Source organism: Oppia nitens, unplaced genomic scaffold (assembly GCF_028296485.1).
Source record: "Oppia nitens isolate AA-2021 unplaced genomic scaffold, nextdenovo-longstitch-racon4-pilon3 scaffold1_pilon_pilon_pilon, whole genome shotgun sequence".
Taxonomy (NCBI): Eukaryota; Metazoa; Arthropoda; class Arachnida; order Sarcoptiformes; family Oppiidae; genus Oppia; species Oppia nitens.
In genome coordinates, this window is record NW_026533199.1 from 9,104,446 (window position 1) to 9,131,029 (window position 26,584).

The 26,584-nt window shown below is 31.0% G+C and overlaps 3 protein-coding genes across 4 annotated transcripts; all 3 read right to left on the reverse strand.

Moving 5' to 3' along the window:
* Positions 1 to 65: 65 nt before the first annotated feature.
* Positions 66 to 1,732, reverse strand: LOC128952387 (uncharacterized). Its single transcript, XM_054297779.1, has 2 exons — positions 500 to 1,732; positions 66 to 450 (listed from the first exon to the last, which is right to left on the reverse strand). Exons 1-2 carry the CDS (start codon positions 1,281 to 1,283, stop codon positions 92 to 94), a joined length of 1,143 nt encoding a protein of 380 aa, XP_054153754.1. The 5' UTR covers positions 1,284 to 1,732; the 3' UTR covers positions 66 to 91.
* A 423-nt stretch (positions 1,733 to 2,155) lies between these two features.
* LOC128952375 (poly(A) polymerase type 3-like) lies at positions 2,156 to 4,625 on the reverse strand. Of its 2 annotated transcripts, XM_054297766.1 has the most exons (7): positions 3,814 to 4,625; positions 3,065 to 3,757; positions 2,854 to 2,999; positions 2,662 to 2,793; positions 2,491 to 2,604; positions 2,362 to 2,429; positions 2,156 to 2,257 (listed from the first exon to the last, which is right to left on the reverse strand). In XM_054297766.1, exons 1-6 carry the CDS (start codon positions 4,511 to 4,513, stop codon positions 2,385 to 2,387), a joined length of 1,830 nt encoding a protein of 609 aa, XP_054153741.1. In that variant the 5' UTR covers positions 4,514 to 4,625; the 3' UTR covers positions 2,156 to 2,257; positions 2,362 to 2,384. The 2 variants fall into 2 exon arrangements, with proteins under 2 accessions (XP_054153741.1, XP_054153740.1); XM_054297765.1 differs by having other exon boundaries at positions 2,156 to 2,429.
* A 2,981-nt stretch (positions 4,626 to 7,606) lies between these two features.
* On the reverse strand, positions 7,607 to 8,780 carry LOC128952397 (membrane-associated progesterone receptor component 1-like). The gene is made up of 3 exons (XM_054297791.1): positions 8,339 to 8,780; positions 8,143 to 8,289; positions 7,607 to 8,079 (listed from the first exon to the last, which is right to left on the reverse strand). The coding sequence occupies exons 1-3, from the start codon at positions 8,505 to 8,507 to the stop codon at positions 7,784 to 7,786; spliced, it is 612 nt and encodes a 203-aa protein (XP_054153766.1). The 5' UTR covers positions 8,508 to 8,780; the 3' UTR covers positions 7,607 to 7,783.
* Between the last annotated feature and the right edge of the window lie 17,804 nt (positions 8,781 to 26,584).

A 26,584-nucleotide genomic window follows, 5' to 3' on the forward strand; every position in this document is an offset into this window, starting at 1 on the left:
ATTTAAATTTATATAAATTAACAACAAATAGTATAAAAATTTACTATAAATACAATTTATTTATTTTCTTTAATTAACCAAAACTTAATGTTTAAATAAAACGGGATTTAAATATTCTTTGTCTGTGTTCTGCGTTAAAAACAAATCCAATTTGTGTTTCAATTCTTCGACACTTTTCAGCAAACCGTTGTCTATCAACTGCCATCTGTTCCCATCCACCACTACGAGCCTGTCTGGAGGCATAATCCCAAACACATAGCACTCGTATTAAAGGCTTATTTGGAGAGAAATTGACTTTTGTTTGTTTGCGTTCTTCTGCCAATTCTTTGCCATAACTTTGATTCCACTTTTGATTAGCCAAACAAACCGATTCATGAATAGCTAAAAGTTCTGATTTTTCGTCCGCAAAATACGAAGTTTCAGACGGTTTTGGATAACAATGTGTTTCGTCTAAAATGAAAAAATCGTTAATTGAATGAATTGAAAGAAATAATAATACCGTTAGAAGTCGTGGTTTGTTTGCCAATAAAGTAATCGACTAAAAGATGTTCGCACATCACTTTCAAATCAAGACATAGACTCATCTGATTTGAGTCGACGTCTATTTCATCACTACTTTCCGTCTCGTAGTCGGACTCTGTGTCCAAAAGAAACGAAATGAACTCATTTTTCCCAATAAAGCACTTTTTAGGCGAAGAGTCTGTCGAATCGGTTGTCTTTACACTCTTTTTCTTTCTTCTTCTTCTTTTTCGTTTAATTCGTTTTTGTCTATCGTTTTGCATTGAATCCAAAACACGCGAATCGTTGATTGATTGCATTCGGGCCGTCCGATCGCCCGAAGAATCGGAATCAATGGACATATCGTCGGCCATTGTATCTACGCTTTTATGTTCTTCAAAAGTGTTGTCTGACATAACTTCACAATCACTACAAACATCAGACGATAGAATAGAGTCAGTCATTGGAAAAGCTGTTTTCACAGCCATTCTTCGGATCACTTGTTGAGAGACGAGTTCGTCGAGTGAAGAATCGGCTCTAACTCTCAAACAATTTCTTGGACACGAATTACACAAATTCGTGTTAAAAGACACAAACTTTGAGCTCAAATGAGACAAAAGCTTTGTACACAAGTTATTCTTCGGTGGCGGATATGACCACGAAATTGAAGAATCTGAATATCTTCTCGGAGACCAAAACATCGACGAATGCGATGAAGACATCTCTTGGTTTGGAATTAAATAAGTCTTTTGTGAACCAAGAGCTGAGACCAGAAATTGAGACATTTTTTTGTTTAGTTGAGCGCCGACTTAGAGGACACTAAACCTTTCAATTGGTAACCATTTTGCCGATAATTTAAGTCTAAACCAATAGTTTCACTGTTCATAACATAAAACAATTTGTTAACTGTTTTCAAACAAAACATGTCTTTTAGATAACAATTCAGACAATAGTAATGACAACTAATTAGTGATTCTTCACACACTTTAATAGCACTGATGATCACTGAATCAAACAAACAATTGGTGACTGAATTATAAGACATTTCACAAGAAATCAGTTGAAATCAAATCACTGGACATTGTATTGAATGTATTGAATGATTGATTGGTATTTAAATCATTGAATAATAAGTTAAATAAATGAATGAATGAATCAATTATTGGTTTGTATTCGACATCAAAACAAAGTGATGAACGAAATGATGAAATGTTTGCAAATCTTTTCACAACAAAAATGGCGCAAAACATATACCGTTAACATCTCTATCACTAAATGCCAGTCATCGACACAAACACTTAGCACTTGACCGACGGTTACTACCGATGGCCACATATTCACCACCTCTTCATCAATGACCTCACAATTTACGACATCACCAGCTGATCCGTTAATCCATCAACCAATCACTTGGTGGTCAATGTAAACGTATTAATACATGCTATAATAAGTGATGTGCAAAAAGGGCGTAAACTAAATGTTGATTATAGTGTGAGTTACGACTGAAATTAGTATGCATTGCATTCAATGATTAAAGTTTTTTATTTAAAGGGAATGAACTTAATATGAGATACAATACATTGAAATTGAAATCAATAGTTAATTAATTGATTATTACATTTTGATGGCAAACCAACTGATCATAACTTACCTCAAAAAGTATTAACAAAAATATATAAATATATCTATAAAAGTCTTGACATTAATGCAAATCCGGTCACAAATTAATTCATTTCAAAGAGTCTTTCATTTGGTTTGTCTATGAAATGAACAAAACATTAATTCTGTCATTCATTTTAAAAGCATTAATCGATTCACGGATTCAATTATTTTTCAATACAAAGTTATGACAATAACTTATACCAAATATACAAAGCTCTTAATGGTTACGACTCTTGTGGTAAAGGAGTGGGCACTAGATTGTCATTTTCCTAAATAGTTAATTAATAATTTAATTTAGTTGACACTCGAGTACATCAATTGATAACATACTTGTTTAGTGAACTCTTTTGGTGAAAATTGGGATTCGCTTTCTTTTAGAACTTTGGTCACAGATTCGGTAACTTCGTTCTCGTCAAGAGATCTTTTCGAGTTATTCAATGAATTCTGTAATATATTTATAATTAATAATTGATTTCTAAAAAATCTTTTGTTATGACTTACATCAAGTGATTTACTGCCATTAGTTGCCATCAATTCTTCGGCATCAGTTTGTGGTATCTCTTTTGCAGTATTAGTGGCATTGGTCGTCGAGTTAGGCGTTTTGGTGACGGCATTGTTAGGACTCGCGGGCGTCTAAAAAGTAATTAACGGTTAATAATAATTTGGAAAATATTTCTACTCTTATTGTAATACTTTGTCTTTTTGCGGCGTTTTTGGGCCTTTAGTTGTTTTGAAATCATTTGGTGATAAATATTTTCCCAATTCTTTTCTCTTGACGTGTTTCGTATCGATAGTCATCTCTGGTTTATAAAATTTGCTGTATTTCGCTGTATTTGTCACTAAAAACAACACAAAAAAAGATTCGCTTCAAAGTAAACAAAATTAGTTAGAATTAGAGTTATACCGGTTTCAGCAAATGTTTTGATGTCTTGAGTTAGGTCAACATTAATGCCTTCTGCTTTGTTAAATTCAAGACCAATGAACCACATCGTTTGGTCTATCATTTTGTTTTCGGTTTTAGTTTCGCCATCACTTTCTTCGGGTGTAATATCAACGGCCACTTCAGCTGTTCGAGTGAAACGTTTGGGATTAACGTGAGCTAAACTAATGCATTTGTGTTTCTCCAGATTCTGCACTAATAGCCGAATCTTGGACTCGACGAGACCAACCCATTCGGCATTAGAAAAGGCCAATAGAACAATGAAGTGTCGATATTTGGAGAAGAACTGAACCGATTCAAAGAGGGCAGTCCATGGAGTTTGTCCGCTCATAATTTGGTCGATCACTTCGGATGCTTGAATGAATTCTTGAGTCATAATTGCTTTCGTGCTTAAAGTGACATTAAATGTTGAGTTTTGTTGTGGATATGAAGGAGTAATAATCGGCATCAGATGATAGCGATCGGCAGGATTTATGCGCGGATCCCAAACAGGAAAACCCAGTCGCGCGTCATCTTCACTATTATGTCTTAGAAGAACAGGCTTAGGCCACGGCCACTGTCGGAATACCATAAAAAACTTCTGAAGTAGAGTAGCGGCAGCTGCTCGTGGATACAATTGACACGTGCGGGCGACAAGCATTGCCCACGAAACACCTCCTGTCAAGTGATAACCAAATAAATAAGAAAATACAAAAATACCCAAAAATTTATACCCAAATATCCCAAAGCATTGGAATAAATGCCGCGACGTTTAGCCCACAGTTTGACGGCTCTGAGGGCTAAACGAAAAGATTCGTGATTCGGCACCAAAAGCAATATATCGTCCGTAACTCGCGAACCGTTTAGCGAACGAACGCTCTTTTCATCCAAATTCTTAAGTAATATTCCTTCGCGTAAATCCTGATCCGGCGGTATATTCTTGAGGGCCAATCGGGCGAACAGAATGTCTAATTCGATTCCTTCAATCTTGGTTTTTATGAGCGGAACAAACGCCTCCTCAACCGGCAACACGTATTCGCAGTTTGGAATTTCGGTAATTATTTCGGGAAACGTGGCGAAGAAGTCCATTCTCTCGATATGACGCGGAGCCACCAGAAGAGTGTCGATATCGGCGCCCTTTGTGTGAACGCCCAATCGATAAGAACCGAAAGTAAAGATCTTTCCCGACATTTGGTCGGCATTTTGTTTGGGCATCTTCTTCGTGGAGATATCTTTGATCCAGGACTGGACGGTCTCATTGACTTTGGACAAGACATTCATCCTGTGCTGCATTTCGGCTTCACTTTCGAACAAACCGTAAGAACGAAGACATGTTTCGAGTTCACAACTGGCCTTCAGATCGCTGTCCTGCGGTTCAGCCATCGAAATGGCAGCCGTGACGCCAAAGGTTCGTCCGTCCGTCACTTTGGCCATCGGGACGACTACGAGAAGTGGCCTTTAGATCGACACAAAGCATAACACCGAACACAACAACGTTTCGGACATTTCGCTCAACAAACACAACAATGAAGTCATACATCAATTACGTCCCACACATGCATTGGTTCGGTTGGGGTTAGGGTTAGGGTTGGGTTGGGTTGGGTTGGGTTGGGTTGGGTTGGGTTGGGTTGGGTTGGGTTAGCCTACATTTGATTTGACTTAAATTGAGTTTATTTTAATACAAAACAATAAAATCTAATTAACTGACGAAATAATCAATATTTTTAAAAATACAATCTTAAGTTAAATTGTATAACAATTTATTAAAATGTTATTAATTATTAGTTAAGTGTATATTTACGGATCATATTTAAGTTTAATTGTTATTTAGTTAAAGCCATTAATTACAGTATAACTATAAGATTTAATTCAATGCATTAAAAACATTATACCATTAAATGATCGGACAATTTATAACAATATAATGTTATAGTGTTTTTCATTATAACCTAAATATAATATAAAATTGTATTTACTGTCAGAATATCTAATATTAGAGAATATTTTTCTAATTTAAAAGTTTTTATTTGAAAAAATAATAAGTAATTTAAAGTATTAAATGTATCATTGAATGACATGGCATTAATTTATATTATATTACCAGTACTTATAATAATGTAATTAAAATAAATTACAATAAACTGTTTTAACATTATTTTAAAGCGTGTCTTTCAGTTTCTTACTTTACAAGTTGTTTAATAATTTATTTATGCAATTATATAAACTTATCTATTAATTATATAAAATATATCTTAAATATTTTCAAGATTTATTATTTATAGTAAAAGTATATTACAATAATATTTATTTATAATATGGTATATCTACTGTATTATTATATTTACTGTTTTCTAATAAACAATCAATAGATTAGAAGTAATTTTTAAATTTCATTATAAGAGTTACTAAAATTAGACACAAAAAATTATCAATTTTTTTAATTCAACTTAAAAAGCAGATAAGTTTTGAAAACAATTATAAACTAGATCTCAATTAATTATTTAAAGTTAAATAACAGTTTTAGTAAAATAACTTTTAATTTATTATTTCTAATAAAAGCAAATGTAATCTATAAACAGATACTTTTTTGATAAATGTTTTATTATATAATCAATAAATATTTCAAACATTTTTATTTATTTAATAATTAAAACATATAAAATTGAAATGTTATGAAACTATTTAAAAATTTGTATACAATTAACATTTTTCGTACATTTTTAAATATTTTAATGCTTTTCGCGTATTTAGAAAAAACAATATTTAACAACTTTATAGTACTTTGTACTTTCTATAGCCGTCAACTTATCTTATTTATAAATTATAATAATTTTTATCATAATTATATTATACCAGAAAATAACAAATTATTGATAATTATTTTAATTTTTCTCTTATCAAATGAGTATAAAATTATTTTTGTTAAACTTTTAATTTGTGTTTATTATATAAGAAGTAAAAGAATAAATTAAATATATATATATATATCACTATATTTATTATACTTTATGTTTTACATTTGAAATAAATTACAGAAAGTTTTGCTCACATTTTAAATGGAAAATTGTTTTAATCATTAAAATAGTGATAATATGTCCGATAGACTATCATATCAACGTTGGTCACCACATAAGTGTTGATTTATGAGATACCAGTGCTGTAAATAATATTGGTTTTAGTATGGGTTAAGTGGATATATGATATACTGTACTGTAGTGTCTAATTTTGATTTCATTTATTAATTATTAAATGTCTAAAATATTAAACATATTTTTGCCAATCATATGAAATTCATAAATGATAATATAAATTTAGATAACCCCAAAATTATTTATAATAAAATAATTAAAAAAATCTATATTTTAAAAATGTCAAATTAAAAATGTAGATCTCATAAATGAGCAAGCAAAAAAAATCAAACATTTATTTCTAACACATATTCAAACAAACTTAAAATTTTGGTATATATTAGTCTATCTATCTGTCTGTCTGTCAAATGACTGCCAAAGTATTAAAAATTTTGATTTTGAATTAATATAAAGCATTAAAATTTAGAATAAAATTGTAATATTGAATAATATTGTCTAATCCTATCGTAAACATAGTTAAAATGATTGACAAAATTATTTATAAACATTTTGATTGGACTTAGTTTAGTACTGTATATATGGAGTTTAAAACAAATATAACTCATAATTTATAACCTATCGTATAGTCCCTGACCAGTAATAAATGAGATATAATAGTCTCCAACCAAATGTTTATTTTTATATTTAACAATCCGTTAATCAAATCATTCAATGATTGTTTTGATTATAATATTAATAATGGTTTTCAGTAATAACTATTTTAGTAATAATATACGGAGTAAACGATATTTATATTAAATATTTTGAATGTTATAAATAGAAACAATAAAATTTTAGTAATTAATATATTTTTAGTATTTTATTATTTATAAGAAGTAATTGATTTCATTAAAGTTTGTTCTGGCAATGCTATCTAGCATTATCAACTGGTTAAATATATATTGTATCATTTATTGATAGTTAAAATTTAATACCAACTAATATTATTAATTATTTTTGTCTAATAATTATCATTTTCATTAAAACATTTTTGAATACATAAAATTTCAATCTATACTTAGTTTTAGTAAAATATTATTATTTTAACTCAATTATTGACAATTATCGATGTTTTGCAATATTTAAAGCAATTTACATGAGATTATTGTAAAGTAACGCATATATAACGCCAGTCATTGATAACTATATTTACATTTAAGTACATTAAATGAATTACAACTTTAATTAAAATTATTAAATGTTTTTATCTATTAAGCATTTTTCATTTACCGGCAAAATATTTAGTACATTATTAACGTAAAGTACTATTTGTACTTAAAATTTTGTACCAATTTTTTCAATTAAATAATATCAAAAATAAATATTTGTTAAAAAATAATTTATTGATATTTCAACAAAATATACAAACACTTTAAACTCATATTTGATGGTAGTTTTCGGTGAATGAAAACCGATTTAAAAATAAATTTAAAAAAACTGAAACTAAGATAACAAAAACCCATAGATTAAGAATGTATTATAAAGTTATTCAAAAATATTTGTGATATTTTATGGACTATAGTATAACAATTGATTCGGTGGTCCCGCGCGCACACATGTCATGCACACCGGGCGGTCACTGTTGGCCACTCTTGGTCTCATCTGTGGGTTCATCGGCGGGTTCGCCCTCGTCATCGTCGCCGATGTGATCACTCTTTTCGCTGGAATCGCGAACCAATCGGCCGACATAGTCGTAGCGTTCGGAGAACTGTTCCATCCATTCATTGACTGATGACATTTGATAAGGTGTCAGATCCGACACGTCGTCCCATTCGCTTTTGATGGCCTCAACATCAAAGAGTGCCAGAGAACGGGTCGCGTCGTGACCGGCAAGTGGTGCGTATGGACCGTTCGGACCGTAGAAACGGTGTCCTTTGATAACAACATATGATTAGAGTGAAGGCTATCGTTAAGTGATAAGAGTTTTGTCCAAACCTTTGGTGCAGTCGTAGACTTTGCCGAGAATTCCGATACAAATCCTTTTGTCGGCTCCTTTGCCGTCGTATTTACTCAACTCTTCTAATGTCATGTCGTGTTTGGGCAACGGTTCCGGCAATTTGAACACTTCTTCCTCCGATTCGGCTAAACATACATATATTAAGTACAATATCTGCTAAATAGTATGACTTACGTCTGGTTTGTCGAGTGCGGCCTTTGATGAGTCGGTACACAAGATATGCGATGACAACAGTGAGGATAACATTGACCGGAGACCCGAACATTACCGACAAAAGTGTGTATAAACTCGTATCGTCCGCATTGATCACTGAATCACTTTTGATGTCCGCTTTTGACGACATTTCATGTGATTTCTATCGATTAAAAACTAATGTTTTGATCACAAATATAATGATTTGAATTATAAAAAAACAAAATTATGAGAGAAAACAGTTATGCGATTGAAATGTGTTTTATTTCCTCATAAATGAAACGATTATTTAGTTAAACAGTGACTAAAAATTGCAATGAATTCACAGTTTTGTTATGAATTTGCAATTATTTTGCATTTATTACTCGATTTCAGGGATTTTTCAATCGATTCAATGCATTCAACGCTATATTCAATAAACAAATCTCTATTTAAAACAATACAACAAAACTGGTTGTACTGTATATGTGGCGACATCTCTGCAAACATTGCTTTTAAGTTATCGTGTAATCAGTTTTAATAAATTTATAATTAAATAATAAATACAATTGTAGTTCATTTCCATTTTATTATGTGATTAAAAAATAATATACAAATAATATATTATTATTTTATCAGAATTACAAATAAAATAAACAATTATTTAATTTTACTTTTTGTTTCTCTTTCACACTTTCTCACTCACTTTCTCACTCACTTTCTCACTCACTTTCTCACTCACTTTCTCACTCACTTTCTCACTCACTTTCTCACCCGCTTATTTTGTCTCACACATACTTTCTCTTTCACCCACTCATCCACTCACCCACTCACCCACTCACCCACTCAATCATTATAATTATAATTTATTAATTTAATTTGTATTTTATTTTCATTAAACAATGTTTTCACGCGCAACGATGTTTGTAATATAGAATAAATAAATAGATATTTTTATTAAATTAATTAATTAATAATAATTGTAATAATCGCGAGACCCGTTGAAAATGGTTGAACTTTATTGAAATACATTTATTACATCTCTCGCTATTATTAATTATTTAAAAATATATATAAATTAATTAAATTAATTAATAAATTCATGAGATATTAATATATTGTTTGGCCAAAACACAAAACTATTTTAATATATGCAGTGATTATCAGTTTTATCAATAATAACATTAATCTTATTTATATTATATAATAATTTTTAGTAACATTTTTATTTCAAACTATCTTTTTAAAAACTCTTGCATTTTTTATTATTATTATTTGACTTTTACTTTACTTTATTTTAGAGATTATTTATTTTATTAATTATAAATTAAAAGACATTTTTAAGATGATAAATATTTTTTTGTGAACTAAAGTGGTATAAAAATTATTAAAAAAATTGTAATATAAATTACTACTAGTTTCCAATTATACAATAATATTTAATGTTATAATTTATAAATCAAATATCAAATAATAAAAAAGATAATAAGAAATATGATATCTTAAAAAAACTTTTGAACAATTTTGATTACTATTTATTTAATAATTATGCATTAATACAATACATAACAAATATCTTTATAAAATTATTTAAATTATTATTACTTGTTATCAAAACTAGAATTATGTAAGAATCTAAATTATATTAAAATTTAAAAATGACACTGATCATTGAATAAAAGAAAAATGTCCATTTATTTAATAATGATTTTATTAATTTTAATGATTAATTTTTACTTAAAATAACACAAATCATCTATTGTATTTTGTATAATGTGTTAATTAATCTAAAAATTTAAGATTAATTTAATTATTTGAAATATAATACTAATATTATATTATTGTTATTAAATTTATTGAATATTATTTATTAATATTAAAAATACAGAATAATAGGAAAAATATATTTGTGAATAACGCAAATTGTAATCACATTAATTGCACATTAGATTCAATAGAAGATCTGTTGTATTTTAAGTAAAAAAAATATTAATCTTAAAATCTTAAAAATATATTAACATTATTATTATATTAAGAATATTGTTTAAAAAGCAGTGTTTTTATATACTGTAAAAATGAAATTATAAATTAGTAAAAGTAATATTAAAATTCATAAATATCCTTCTTTTTTAATATGTATGTATAAATTAAATTAACTATTATGTGATTTACGTAGAGAAAGACTTGAAATTTTTAAAAAATAAATCTTAATTAAAATTTTACTTTATTAAATTATATCTCAAAGCAATTGTAATAATTCTAATTATATTATTTTTACTAAATTATTAATAATAACATTTAATAATTTACAATTAATTATTATATAAATGTATGTAAATTATAATATTATAAAAAATAATCCTATAGACTAAAGTTTTTTGTCAATTCTAAATTTATTTCAATTAATTTATAATATATTTTTAAATTTAAATGACAAATAATAGAATTAAAATACTTAAACAAATGGGATTATAAACTTAATTATAATAATTATATAATATATATATAAAAGTTATATATATAAGTGAATAGAATATAAGATAATTTTTGTTTATTACTAATAATAAAATATTATAATAAATTTATTAAAGAAATAAACTTATATAAAATTATTTTATTATTTTTATATTAACTTATATTAATTTATTTCTTTAATAAATTTATTATAATATTTTATTATTAGTAATAAACAAAAATTATCTTATATTCTATACATTTAAGACATTTGTTTTGTCTGTTTGTTTGTCTGTCTGTCTGTCTGTATGCGTGCACATTTCATCAACAACCATATTTTAATTCAAATGTAAAAATGTATTGTTTTATTTTCATTTTTTATTGAAAGCAATGTTATTTCTATGGGAAATTTTAAATGATTATTGAGGTCAAGTAGATTTTGAGGACAAAGAGGCAGGTATTGTGGAATTACATTTTACTATATTATATGAGTCATAGGGCACCGGGAGGTTAGCTACCTGTGCTAAATTTTTGTAAAATTTTCTCAAATGCAAAAATTTTCAATTTGTATTAAAATTTTCAATTTTTTCAAAAATTATATATTTTTTAAATTGTATTAATTTAATTATTGCACGAGAAAAATAATTTGTTTATTTATTATTTATCATTAAATACATAACAATTTTAATAAATCGCGTGATTTAATAAATATTTAATAATCGCGTAATTTAATAAATATTTAATAAACGCGTGAAATATAAATTTAAATATCACTTTGTTTTCATTTTGACTACAAATTTGTTTTCATTTGCTATTTTCATCAATATTGCTATCATTTGCCTTACCTTCGAGGAATCAATTGGACATTTGGATTTATTTTATAAGAGAAGTATACTTAAACTATTTAATTTTGATAAATTTTTCCTATTATAACATAACAGATAAAGATATAAGGATTTTTTTGAATAACGTTTAAACAAGTGTTTACATAATGGAACCAAATCTGGATCAGTTGGAAGCGTCATTGACTGACATTTCACTTACAAACATCAGCCAATTTCCTATGGAATACAATGTGACACCGAGTAAATTAAGAAGATTAATCGAAACAACAGAAGAAAGAGAGAAAAGACTTGAAGCCAATAGACAACGCGACACAAATAGAAGGTTGAATGAATCTCAAATGGAAAGAGAACGGCGACTAAAATCGAATCGTTTACGAAATATTGACTGTCGATTAAATGAGACACAAGAAGAAAGAAATTTGAGACTTGAAACCGATACTCTACGCGTAACACAAAGACGAATGAATGAGACACAAGAAGAAAGAAATTTGAGACTTGAAACCGATACTCTACGCGTAACACAAAGACGAATGAATGAGACACAAGAAGAAAGAAATTTGAGACTTGAAACCGATACTCTACGCGTAACACAAAGACGAATGAATGAGACACAAGAAGAAAGAAATTTGAGACTTGAATCCGAGAATTTACGTGTAACACATAGACGAATGAATGAGACAGGAAGAAAGAAGTATAAAACTTGAATCCGAGAATTTACGCGTAACACAAAGCCGAATGAATGAGACACAAGAAGAACCGTCAAGTCTTTAACCGTTTCGAGACTTGAATTGGTGTTAACATCTTTTGAATTTATTATAAACGTATTGATCAAATGTTGTATTTGGATATCTGACATCAATTTATCAAACTCTTCCTCATCCTCGAAACCATTTTCCCATTCATTGGTAACATCGTCGACCAACTGATCTCTTTGGCACTTATCATTGATTAACTCTATCTCTGGGATCTCATTCTCTGGGATCTTAATCTCTGGAATATAAATCTCGAAGATCTCAATCTCTGGGATCTCAATCTCTGGGATCTCAATCTCTGGGATCTCAATCTCTGGGATCTCAATCTCTGGGATCTCAACAAATTGTTGATCTTCTTTAATGCCATCATTAAAATTAACGGAAATCAAATTAAGTTGTAGTGAACTGGCTTTAGTCGTCTCGGGATTCGAATTGTTGTTAACATCTTTTGAATACATTATCGAAGAGTTGATCAGCTGTTTTATTGGCATTTGTAACATCAAATGATCGAACTCTTCTTCATCATCAAAACCGTTGTCACATTCATTGAGAACATCGAGAACAAACTGTTCATCTTTGCATTCATCAGACATTTCCATAAAAACAGGCATTTCTATCTCATTAAATAATTGATTCACTTCTATGTTGTCTTCATTGAATTCTTCATCATTGAAATCTACGGAATTCAATGATATCATATCAATGTCATCCATCTCTAAATTTATATTGTTATAGGTAGTCACTGCCATTTCAATGCTATACTGATTGGTGTTTTAAGGCTATAATTATTTCAATACAAAAGTGATTTTTGTTTGTGTTTAAATTTACTAAAGTGAATTTAACACAACGCTTAGTTTTATTTTTATTTAAATAATTATATTTGCAAACCAAGGTTTGCTTAATACTAAAATCTAGAATTCACTTTTAAAAATGCATTTAAGTGTTATACAGAAAAGTAAATAGTAAACACCTACTTTTAAGCAAAGTTTTATTTTATTTTTATTTAGTATTTCACTGTTAAAATAATGCATTGAAATGTTATACAGAACAGTGAGTAGTAAACTCCTACTTTTAAGCAAAGTTTTATTTTATTTTTACTCTGTATTTCACAGTTAAAATAATGTATTGAAATGTTATACAGAAAAATGAATAGTTTACGCCCAGGGATTAAAGCTGACTCAATACGACCTGATTATTTCTCACGTACACTTTAGTATAAATAGAGGTGTCTTTCAGACACCAAAATGGGTTCTCTTCTGAGATCAGTTCTCAGTTCTCTTCGGAGATCTCTTCGGAGTTCTCTGGGAGTACTACAATGTATAACTGTTTATAAGATGAAATAAAAGTATTTGCATATTACTTTGTGTGTATTACTTACTCGTCGCGGCTGGTGGTCTTGGATTGCGTCATGGATTACACTATCGATGTTATACTGATGAAAGCTGACCGCAAGAAAGATTACATCATGGATAACATTATCGATTGAGTCATGGAAGTACACCATGGATTACGTCATGGATGGTATTATGGATCACATATGGCTTCACTACAGGCCCATTGGTCCTACAGGCTCAACAGTCCTATAGGATGCAGTTAACATAAAGGATAGCAATCGAACGCCGCGTCGATGGGAGTCGTCCACTTATTACGTAAGCGAATACTATATAGAAGGGAACTCCGGTACTGTGTCCGCTACACGGTAGGATCTGACTGGTCCGACCAAAGACAAGTGTTGACACGTGATGACGTTGAGTAAACCTTATCATTGAGTAACCTATTATAAGCTATGCAAAAGTAAGCGCTATGATAGGTTAACTCAGATATAGTAATAAGTCACAAGACAAACTGGTCAACTGTTATACTGACCACCTGGTCCACTGACCAAGGTCGAAGGTCGAAGGTCAGAGGTCAGAGGTCAGAGGTCAGAGGTCAGAGGTCAGAGGTCAAGGTCACATGTYCAAGGTCAAGGTCACTCGTCCAAGGTCAAGGTCACACGTCCAAGGTCAAGGTCACATGTCCAAGGTCAAGGTCACCTATACAAGGTCAAGGTCATCGAGATCTGGAAATCGGGTTTTATGTACTGATACCAATGGTACTTGTTGGAGACCAGTATGACAAGTAGTTATGGAGATATCAAGGAAAACATGTTTACTAAACAGACCTTAAAACTAGACTTTGTACCAATCAGTTGGATATCCGTACGGTAGTATTATACGGATAGTTTATGCAAGAAACAGCATAAACTAAAACAGTCGGTCGACTAAATACTACACAAATCAACACATAGCTCTGCACACAACCAGTGATAGGAGATCCGCTCGCTCCTTAAGCCACATACCGTTACAGTTAATAATGCTGGTACGTGCAGGGCAACGTAAGGGCTTAATCTTTAAGTAATAGTAGGGTTTACATCACGGGTTAATGAACACTCATAGAGTGTTCACAGTAAAAATAGACCCGTGATAACCCCACTTCCCTTGCATTTGGTGTGGATGGTGGATACGAATCACCACAAAAATAAACCAAATGACTTACATTTGTTGGCAACGTTGAAGGATACGAATTTCATTAAACTAAAGACGTATAAACCAAATGTTCCTTACATTTGGTGGCAGCGATGGTGGATATGAATTGCCACAAAAAATTAACCAAACGTCCCGTACATTTGGTGGCAGCAGTGGAGGATGCGATATTCCACAAAAAACATAACACGCTTAACCACATGTTCCTTACACTTGGTTACATCGTTGGAGGATACGAAATCCTAAAAGAAACAAAATACGTTTTAACCTAATGTTGCTTACATTTGGTGGAAGCAGTGGAGGATGCAAATTTCCACAAAATACAAATTGATGGATTCACCGATATGTTATACAAACTACTGAAATGAACTAACCAAATATCCGAATAATACGTAATTACTAGAGACGTATAAACCAAAAGTCACTCGCATTTGGTGACAGTACTAAAGAATTTGAATAAAAGAGATTAACATAACCAGACTGGCGCTGAGTCCGAGCCATATGGCTTTGGGCGTAGCTGGTATATACATACATTGAATTTCAACCTTTCGTCGTGGATCGAATATACTGATTAAAGCACATTGGTAATTATTAAACCGTTTACATAATTTGGTTAAATCAGTATAGCTATACATTTGGTATATCGGTTATACATTCACGTATGTTATCGGACACATAGTTTATGACAAAACGCTAGTCTATGGGACGTGAGGCATAGTTCTATTCGAAAACCATAATGAATATCTGCTGACATATTAGATACTAAGATACGTGAAGAAAAACTAACATTAAAGAAAAAAGCTAAACATTTTACAGCATTAACAAAGAAAGTTTTACATTTCTTTGGGGATCAAAACACGAAAAAACATTCAGAATACAATGAATGGGATTCAAAAGTGAAATAAATGAAGCTTCATCAGACGAGATTTAATAGAAGAAGATAATCATGATTATTATGAGATTTTAAAAGACAAATCCTAAAAGATTAACATGACAATGAGCAATCCGGAACTCAATTAGGATTTTATGACATGGAAAATTAAAAAGTTTTGAACTCACTGTGTAGACAATCATAAGTTATTAAATAACTGAGTCATGTCAGTTAAATGAAGAACTGCTGCAGCTGATGGATACCACTTATTATTTGAAATAATCGGAGCTGACATATTGGGCCGTTCCTCCGAAATAGAATTTCAAAATAAAAGATTTTAATGATTGACCTAATTTATTAAAAATGAAGACATAGTGAGAAAGAGTGCAAACCTAGTAAAGTAAAATGGTTTGTTGATGAAGTTCTGACGTGATATGGCGCCATAACGAAATAAAGTTGGTCAGATACTTCATTGAAGATTTCATAAGAAATCTTAGTTCCTCCATTTGCATACACCATATAATCAACAGTAAAATAAATTTGCGGAAAAAAATTTGAAACTGTACATCGCAATTTTATCGATATATGGATGTGAAGACTAGTACCAATAGACGTATTTTAATAAAGTCCGCGTGTATTTGCTTTTGGTATTATTATTTGGAGGATGGAAGATAATTGGTTCAAAGAAATATAATGAATGCGTTTAACGATGATAAATCCCGTTATAGCGCTGACATCGCGATGTTACACACAAGGAGTAGATTTGGTGTCTCTACACAATCCTTCGGAGTAGGGTCTTAATACCCATTTATGGAACCAATTGGTAGGCCCATACATGATTAAGAAGCGGCAAATTTATACACCATCGAGATGACAATTAAGAAAAAATTTAATTGTGTCGATCGACGAGTTTTACAATGCAATTACAAATCATTGAGAAAAATAGATCGCCGATAGAGGCAATTCAATGAGATTTAACTTTCACGTGATAGACATTTTAAAGATGACAATTGTAAAAATAATTGTGTTGTTCGACGAGACTTGAAATGGAATAACAAAACAGTGAGAAAATAGATCGCCGATAGAGGCAATTCAATAAGATATAGATTTCACATGGCTTAGAGACCATGATGATGATTAAGAAAATAAGTTAATTTCACTCGTCGAGTTTTGCAATGCAATTACATAACATTGAGAGAATAGATCGCCGATAGAGGCAATTCAATGAGATATAATGAGAATAAACAAGTGATCACTATTTAGAATTCTAAGTTATATAAGATGAGTTAAAAATGTTATGAAAATGAATTTGTTATAGGAATCATTTGTTAGAGAAGTCAGTACATTAATACATTTCTAGGCCTAGTAAAATGTATAATCGTACACAACTTTAAACTATTTGATTTGTTAAAACTATAACGTGATCAGTAAAAATTAAATTTAGATTATTAATAATTAAATTTAAAGTTAGAGATAAAGAGATAATTGTTAACATTAGTTGTTAATTAAAAAATGTTATTAAGAAATAATAAAAAATAATAATGGTCAACCAAACGACACCTTTGGCAAATATGGGTCAAGAATCAAGCACAAGAAGCCAACGCTTAATTCAAAATCGTATTACAGATGATTTCTGTTATTTGGCTAAACCATTTAAAGCAACTAAAATGAAGTTTAATAATCCAAGAATATATGTTAATGGATATTTGAAAATTGAAAATTCGTAAAATAATTGGATTAGGATTTTATAATTATAATAAATTCTGAAAAATAAACTGGTGAATATTTAATAATCACTGACTTGAAGATGACTGCAATATTATTTCAAGACATTCGCAATTGAAAGAAATTGGTATTAAATACCGAATATAGAGTCAATTTATTATGAATAACGATACGAAGACAACTACAAAATAATTTATCAACATAGTCCACTTTTATAAACTGATTGAAGGATAATTTAAGGAATCAAATGAAAAACAAGTTTATTATAAATAAGAAAAAGAAAGATGACATTGGTGAATTTATCAAATATAGTTGGTTTATTATAAAATGAATAAACCGATACAAAGCTGAGTAAGAAATCGAATATTATATTGGTTGGTAATGGGTATGAAGATGTTGACTAGAAATTATAAATAAAATGAATAATGAAAGAGGCAACGATAACAAACAAACGGACAGCATGTACGTCATTAAATAAAATAGCTTAAATTTATTTATGTAATGCTTGAAATTTTGAAATTTGTAATTAGTTGATAAAAATTAATTGTAAACTATTGTGTACATGAGGGGTAGTTATGAACCAGACGTAATTTCTTAATTACGCATCTGAGGACAGATGCAGACTTGAAGGGGTGGAAGTGTTATAGGTAGTCACTGCCATTTCAATGCTATACTGATTGGTGTTTTAATGCTATAATTATTTCAATACAAAAGTGATTTTTGTTTGTGTTTAAATTTACTAAAGTGAATTTAACACAACGCTGTTTTATTTTTATTTAAATAATTATATTTGCTTAATACTAAATTCTAGAATTCACTTTTAAAAATGCATTGAAATGTTACACAGAGAAGTGAATAGTAAACACCTACTTTTAAGTAAAGTTTTATTTTATTTTTACTTAGTATTTCTCTATTAAAATAATGATTTGAAATGTTATACAAAACAGTGAATAGTATACTCCTACATTTTAGCAAAGTTTTATTTTATTTTTACTCTATATTTCACAGTTAAAATAATGTATTAAAATGTTATACAGAAAAGTGAATAGTTTACGCCTAGGGATTAAAGCTGACTCAATACGACCTAATTATTTCTCACGTACACTTTAGTATAAATAGTGGTGTCTCTCAGACATCAAAATCAGTTCTCTTCGGAGTTCTCTTTGGAGATCTCTTTCGAGAGTTCTCTCCCGAGAGTTCTCTTGGAGTGCTACAGTGTATAACTGACTCTAAGAAGAAATAAAGTATTTGCATATTACTTTGTGTCTATTACTTACTCGTCGCGGCTGGTGGACTTGGATTGCATCATGAATTACATTATAGATGTTATACTGATGGAAGCTGACCACGATTACATCATGGATAAAATTATGGATTGAGTCATGGAAATAAACCATGGATTACGTCGCGGATGACATTATGGATCACATATGGGTTCACTACAGGCCCAACGGTTCTACAGGCTACAGTTAACATAATGGACAGCTATCGAACGCCGCGCCGATGGAAGTCGACCACTAATTACGTAAGCGAATACTATTTAGAGGGGAACTCCGGTACTGTGTCCGCTACACGGTAGGATCTGACCGGTCCGACCAAAGACTAGTGTTGACACGTGACGACGTTGAGTAAACCTTATTATTGGGTAACCTATTATATTGTTATAGGTAGTCACTGCCATTTCAATGCTATACTGATTGGTGTTTTAATGCTATAATTATTTCAATACAAAAGTGATTTTTGTTTGTGTTTAAATTTACTAAAGTGAATTTAACACAACGCTGTTTTATTTTTATTTAAATAATTATATTTGCTTAATACTAAATTCTAGAATTCACTTTTAAAAATGCATTGAAATGTTACACAGAGAAGTGAATAGTAAACACCTACTTTTAAGTAAAGTTTTATTTTATTTTTACTTAGTATTTCTCTATTAAAATAATGATTTGAAATGTTATACAAAACAGTGAATAGTATACTCCTACATTTTAGCAAAGTTTTATTTTATTTTTACTCTATATTTCACAGTTAAAATAATGTATTAAAATGTTATACAGAAAAGTGAATAGTTTACGCCTAGGGATTAAAGCTGACTCAATACGACCTAATTATTTCTCACGTACACTTTAGTATAAATAGTGGTGTCTCTCAGACATCAAAATCAGTTCTCTTCGGAGTTCTCTTTGGAGATCTCTTTCGAGAGTTCTCTCCCGAGAGTTCTCTTGGAGTGCTACAGTGTATAACTGACTCTAAGAAGAAATAAAGTATTTGCATATTACTTTGTGTCTATTACTTACTCGTCGCGGCTGGTGGACTTGGATTGCATCATGAATTACATTATAGATGTTATACTGATGGAAGCTGACCACGATTACATCATGGATAAAATTATGGATTGAGTCATGGAAATAAACCATGGATTACGTCGCGGATGACATTATGGATCACATATGGGTTCACTACAGGCCCAACGGTTCTACAGGCTACAGTTAACATAATGGACAGCTATCGAACGCCGCGCCGATGGAAGTCGACCACTAATTACGTAAGCGAATACTATTTAGAGGGGAACTCCGGTACTGTGTCCGCTACACGGTAGGATCTGACCGGTCCGACCAAAGACTAGTGTTGACACGTGACGACGTTGAGTAAACCTTATTATTGGGTAACCTATTATATTGTTATAGGTAGTCACTGCCATTTCAATGCTATACTGATTGGTGTTTTAATGCTATAATTATTTCAATACAAAAGTGATTTTTGTTTGTGTTTAAATTTACTAAAGTGAATTTAACACAACGCTGTTTTATTTTTATTTAAATAATTATATTTGCTTAATACTAAATTCTAGAATTCACTTTTAAAAATGCATTGAAATGTTACACAGAGAAGTGAATAGTAAACACCTACTTTTAAGTAAAGTTTTATTTTATTTTTACTTAGTATTTCTCTATTAAAATAATGATTTGAAATGTTATACAAAACAGTGAATAGTATACTCCTACATTTTAGCAAAGTTTTATTTTATTTTTACTCTATATTTCACAGTTAAAATAATGTATTAAAATGTTATACAGAAAAGTGAATAGTTTACGCCTAGGGATTAAAGCTGACTCAATACGACCTAATTATTTCTCACGTACACTTTAGTATAAATAGTGGTGTCTCTCAGACATCAAAATCAGTTCTCTTCGGAGTTCTCTTTGGAGATCTCTTTCGAGAGTTCTCTCCCGAGAGTTCTCTTGGAGTGCTACAGTGTATAACTGACTCTAAGAAGAAATAAAGTATTTGCATATTACTTTGTGTCTATTACTTACTCGTCGCGGCTGGTGGACTTGGATTGCATCATGAATTACATTATAGATGTTATACTGATGGAAGCTGACCACGATTACATCATGGATAAAATTATGGATTGAGTCATGGAAATAAACCATGGATTACGTCGCGGATGACATTATGGATCACATATGGGTTCACTACAGGCCCAACGGTTCTACAGGCTACAGTTAACATAATGGACAGCTATCGAACGCCGCGCCGATGGAAGTCGACCACTAATTACGTAAGCGAATACTATTTAGAGGGGAACTCCGGTACTGTGTCCGCTACACGGTAGGATCTGACCGGTCCGACCAAAGACTAGTGTTGACACGTGACGACGTTGAGTAAACCTTATTATTGGGTAACCTATTATATGGTATGCAAAAGTAAGCGCAATGATAGGTTAGCTCAGATATAGTAATAAGTGACTAGACACATTAGTCTACTGTCACACTGACCTACTGGCCTACAACTGGCCTACAACTGGTCTACTACTGGCCTACAACTGGCCTACAACTGGCCTACAACTGGCCTACAACTGGCCTACAACTGGCCTACAACTGGCCTACAACTGGTCTACTACTGGCCTACAACTGGCCTACAACTGGCCTACTGACCCTAGGTCAAGGTCACATGTCCAAGGTCAAGGTCACATGTTCAAAGTCAAGGTCACACGTCCAAGGTCAAGGTCACATGTCCAAGGTCAAGGTCACATGTCAAAAGTCAAGGTCACACGTCCAAGGTCAAGGTCACACGTCCAAGGTCAAGGTCACACGTCCAAGGTCAAGGTCACATTTCCAAGGTCAAGGTCACCTATACAAGGTCAAGGTCATCGAGAACTGGAAATCGGGTTTTATGTACTGATGTCAATGGTACTTGTTGGAGATCAGTAGGACAAATGGTTATGGAGATATCAAGGAAAACATGTTTACCAAAACAGACCTTAAACTAGACTTTGTACCAATCAGTTGGATATCCGTACGGTAGTATTATACGGATAGTTTATGCAAGGAACAGCATAAACTAAAACAGTCGGTCGACTAAATACACAAATCAACACACATAGCTTTGTACACAACCAGTGATAGGAGATCCGCTCGCTCCTTAAGCCACACACCGATAGAGATGATAATGCTGGTACGTACAAGGCACAGTAAGGGCTTAGTCTTAAGTAATAGTAGGGTTTACATCACGGGTTAGTAAAAATATACCCGTGATAACCCCACTTTCCTTACATTTGGTGTGGATGGTGGATACGAATCACCACAAAAATAAACCAAATGACTTACATTTGTTGGCAACGTTGAAGGATACGAATTTCATTAAACTAAAGACGTATAAACCAAATGTTCCTTACATTTGGTGGCAGCGATGGTGGATATGAATTGCCACAAAAAATTAACCAAACGTCCCGTACATTTGGTGGCAGCAGTGGAGGATGCGATATTCCACAAAAAACATAACACGCTTAACCACATGTTCCTTACACTTGGTTACATCGTTGGAGGATACGAAATCCTAAAAGAAACAAAATACGTTTTAACCTAATGTTGCTTACATTTGGTGGAAGCAGTGGAGGATGCAAATTTCCACAAAATACAAATTGATGGATTCACCGATATGTTATACAAACTACTGAAATGAACTAACCAAATATCCGAATAATACGTAATTACTAGAGACGTATAAACCAAAAGTCACTCGCATTTGGTGACAGTACTAAAGAATTTGAATAAAAGAGATTAACATAACCAGACTGGCGCTGAGTCCGAGCCATATGGCTTTGGGCGTAGCTGGTATATACATACATTGAATTTCAACCTTTCGTCGTGGATCGAATATACTGATTAAAGCACATTGGTAATTATTAAACCGTTTACATAATTTGGTTAAATCAGTATAGCTATACATTTGGTATATCGGTTATACATTCACGTATGTTATCGGACACATAGTTTATGACAAAACGCTAGTCTATGGGACGTGAGGCATAGTTCTATTGCACTCCCAAAATACAAAGCAAAGTAATCATAAACTATAGAACTCTATTGTAGTGGCCGATAGCGCTGTGTATACATGTATCACTGCTTATATTCAATACATTATACTGAACTGATAAACCATTTTATGTACTTAACGCTCATTTAAACGCATGAGCATCAAGATGAAGCCAACACCTAACAACCACACTACGTTAAAACATAAGTAATTATTTTAATAATGGCTGACAATAACGATACCATACAACTTGTCATGAGAATAGTAAATGTAAACACGAATGCTACGAAGCCATCTACTGGTACATCAAAGCAAACTACATTTCACGTACTAGTTAATTTGGACCTGCTCTTATTTGGACTTGATGTTGGTATACGACTTGGTTTAACTGTAAACTACAGCAGTCGTAACGTTACCGCTCGCATTATGTAAACATAGACGTGTTTTCACACAGCACGACACAGACATTTGAAGAATTCTAGTTGTTAAGCACAAGATTATTACGGTTTCGCAATTTGACTCAGTCCTTACCGTCGACATTAAAATGAATACGACGTGATTGTAAAAATGATTCGAGAGAAGGCAAAGGACGTAAAATTAAGAATAGCCAATATGCTTTCCTGGTTATTATGGTATCAAAGAAAGACGGTGGAGAACAATTAAGCATAAATTATAGTAGACAACGATATTGCTATAGATGACAAATTGCGGATGACGAATCACTGAAGTGTTAGACCGCCTTAAGGCGCTCGTTATTTTAAAACACTTGATGTGACTTGGGGTTACTGGCATATCGAAATGGTTCAGACGACAACAGATTTTGGCACACATGAAAACCATAATGAATATCTGCTGACATATTAGATACTAAGATACGTGAAGAAAAACTAACATTAAAGAAAAAAGCTAAACATTTTACAGCATTAACAAAGAAAGGTATTACATTTCTTTGGGGATCAAAACACGAAAAAACATTCAAAATACAATGAATGGGATTCAAAAGAGAAATAAAAGAAGTTTCATCAGACGAGATTTAATAGAAGAAGATAATCATGATTATTAAGAGATTTTAAAAGACAAATCCTAAAAGATTAACATGACAATGAGTATTCCGGAACTCAATTAGGATTTTATGACATGGAAAATTAAAAAGTTTTGAACTCACTGTGTAGTCAATCATAAGTTATTAAATAACTGAGTCATGTCAGTTAAATGAAGAAATGCTGCAGCTGATGGATACCACTTATTATTTGAAATAATCGGAGCTGATATATTGGGCCGTCCCTCCGAAATGGAATTTCAAAACAGAAGATTTTAATGATTGACATAATTAAAAAAAAAATGAAGACAGTGATGAAGTGTGCAAACCTAGTATAGTAAAATGGTTTGTTGATGAAGTTCTGACGTGATATGGCGCCATAACGATAATACAGTTGGTCAGATACTTCATTGGAGATTTCATAAGAAATCTTAGTTCCTCCATTTGTATACAACACCATATAATTGCTGAAAATATTTTAAATTGGGTTTTGCAATTTTTATCGATATATGGATGTGAAGACTAGTACCAAAAAACGTATTTTAATAAAGTCCGCGTGTATTTGCTTTTGGTACTACGACTTGGAGGATGGAAGAAAATTGGTTCAAGGAAAATAATGAATGCGTTTAACGATGATAAATCCCGTTATAGCGCTGACATCGCGATGTTTTATATAAGGAGTAGATTTGGTGTCTCTACACAATCCTTAAAGTCAGGTCTTAGTACCTATTATGGAACCAATTTGTAGGCCCATACATGATTTAGAAGCGGCAAATTTAAACACCCTGAAAATGACAATTAAGAAAATAATTTAATTGTGTCGATCGACGTGTTTTCTATGCAATTACAGAATATTGAGAAGAATAGATCGCCGATAGAGGCAATTCAATGAGACTTAAATTTAATTTAACATTGACAACTTGAAGATGACAATTATGAATATAATTGTGTCGATCGACGAGACTTAAAATGGAATAGCAAAACATTAAGAAGAATAGATCGCCGATAGAGGCAATTCAATGAGATATAGATTTCACATGACATAGAAACCATGATGATGATAAATAAGAAAAATAATTAATTATGTCACTCGACGTGCTTTGCAATGCAATTACAGAACATTAAGATGAATAGAACGCCGATAGAGGCAATTCAATGAGATATAATGAGAATATAACAAGTGATCACTATTTAGAATTCTAAGTTATATAAGATAAGTTATAAATGTTATGAAAATGAATTTGTTATAGGAATCATTTGTTAGAGAAGTCAGTACATTAATACATTTCTAGGCCTAGTAAAATGTATAATCGTACACAACTTTAAACTATTTGATTTGTTAAAACTATAACGTGATCAGTAAAAATTAAATTTAGATTATTAATAATTAAATTTAAAGTTAGAGATAAAAAGATAATTGTTAACATTAGTTGTTAATTAAAAAATGTTATTAAGAAATAATAAAAAATAATAATGGTCAACCAAACGACACCTTTGGCAAATATGGGTCAAGAATCAAGCACAAGAAGCCAACGCTTAATTCAAAATCGTATTACAGATGATTTCTGTTATTTGGCTAAACCATTTAAAGCAACTAAAATGAAGTTTAATAATCCAAGAATATATGTTAATGGATATTTGAAAATTGAAAATTCGTAAAATAATTGGATTAGGATTTTATAATTATAATAAATTCTGAAAAATAAACTGGTGAATATTTAATAATCACTGACTTGAAGATGACTGCAATATTATTTCAAGACATTCGCAATTGAAAGAAATTGGTATTAAATACCGAATATAGAGTCAATTTATTATGAATAACGATACGAAGACAACTACAAAATAATTTATCAACATAGTCCACTTTTATAAACTGATTGAAGGATAATTTAAGGAATCAAATGAAAAACAAGTTTATTATAAATAAGAAAAAGAAAGATGACATTGGTGAATTTATCAAATATAGTTGGTTTATTATAAAATGAATAAACCGATACAAAGCTGAGTAAGAAATCGAATATTATATTGGTTGGTAATGGGTATGAAGATGTTGACTAGAAATTATAAATAAAATGAATAATGAAAGAGGCAACGATAACAAACAAACGGACAGCATGTACGTCATTAAATAAAATAGCTTAAATTTATTTATGTAATGCTTGAAATTTTGAAATTTGTAATTAGTTGATAAAAATTAATTGTAAACTATTGTGTACATGAGGGGTAGTTATGAACCAGACGTAATTTCTTAATTACGCATCTGAGGACAGATGCAGACTTGAAGGGGTGGAAGTGTTATAGGTAGTCACTGCCATTTCAATGCTATACTGATTGGTGTTTTAATGCTATAATTATTTCAATACAAAAGTGATTTTTGTTTGTGTTTAAATTTACTAAAGTGAATTTAACACAACGCTGTTTTATTTTTATTTAAATAATTATATTTGCTTAATACTAAATTCTAGAATTCACTTTTAAAAATGCATTGAAATGTTACACAGAGAAGTGAATAGTAAACACCTACTTTTAAGTAAAGTTTTATTTTATTTTTACTTAGTATTTCTCTATTAAAATAATGATTTGAAATGTTATACAAAACAGTGAATAGTATACTCCTACATTTTAGCAAAGTTTTATTTTATTTTTACTCTATATTTCACAGTTAAAATAATGTATTAAAATGTTATACAGAAAAGTGAATAGTTTACGCCTAGGG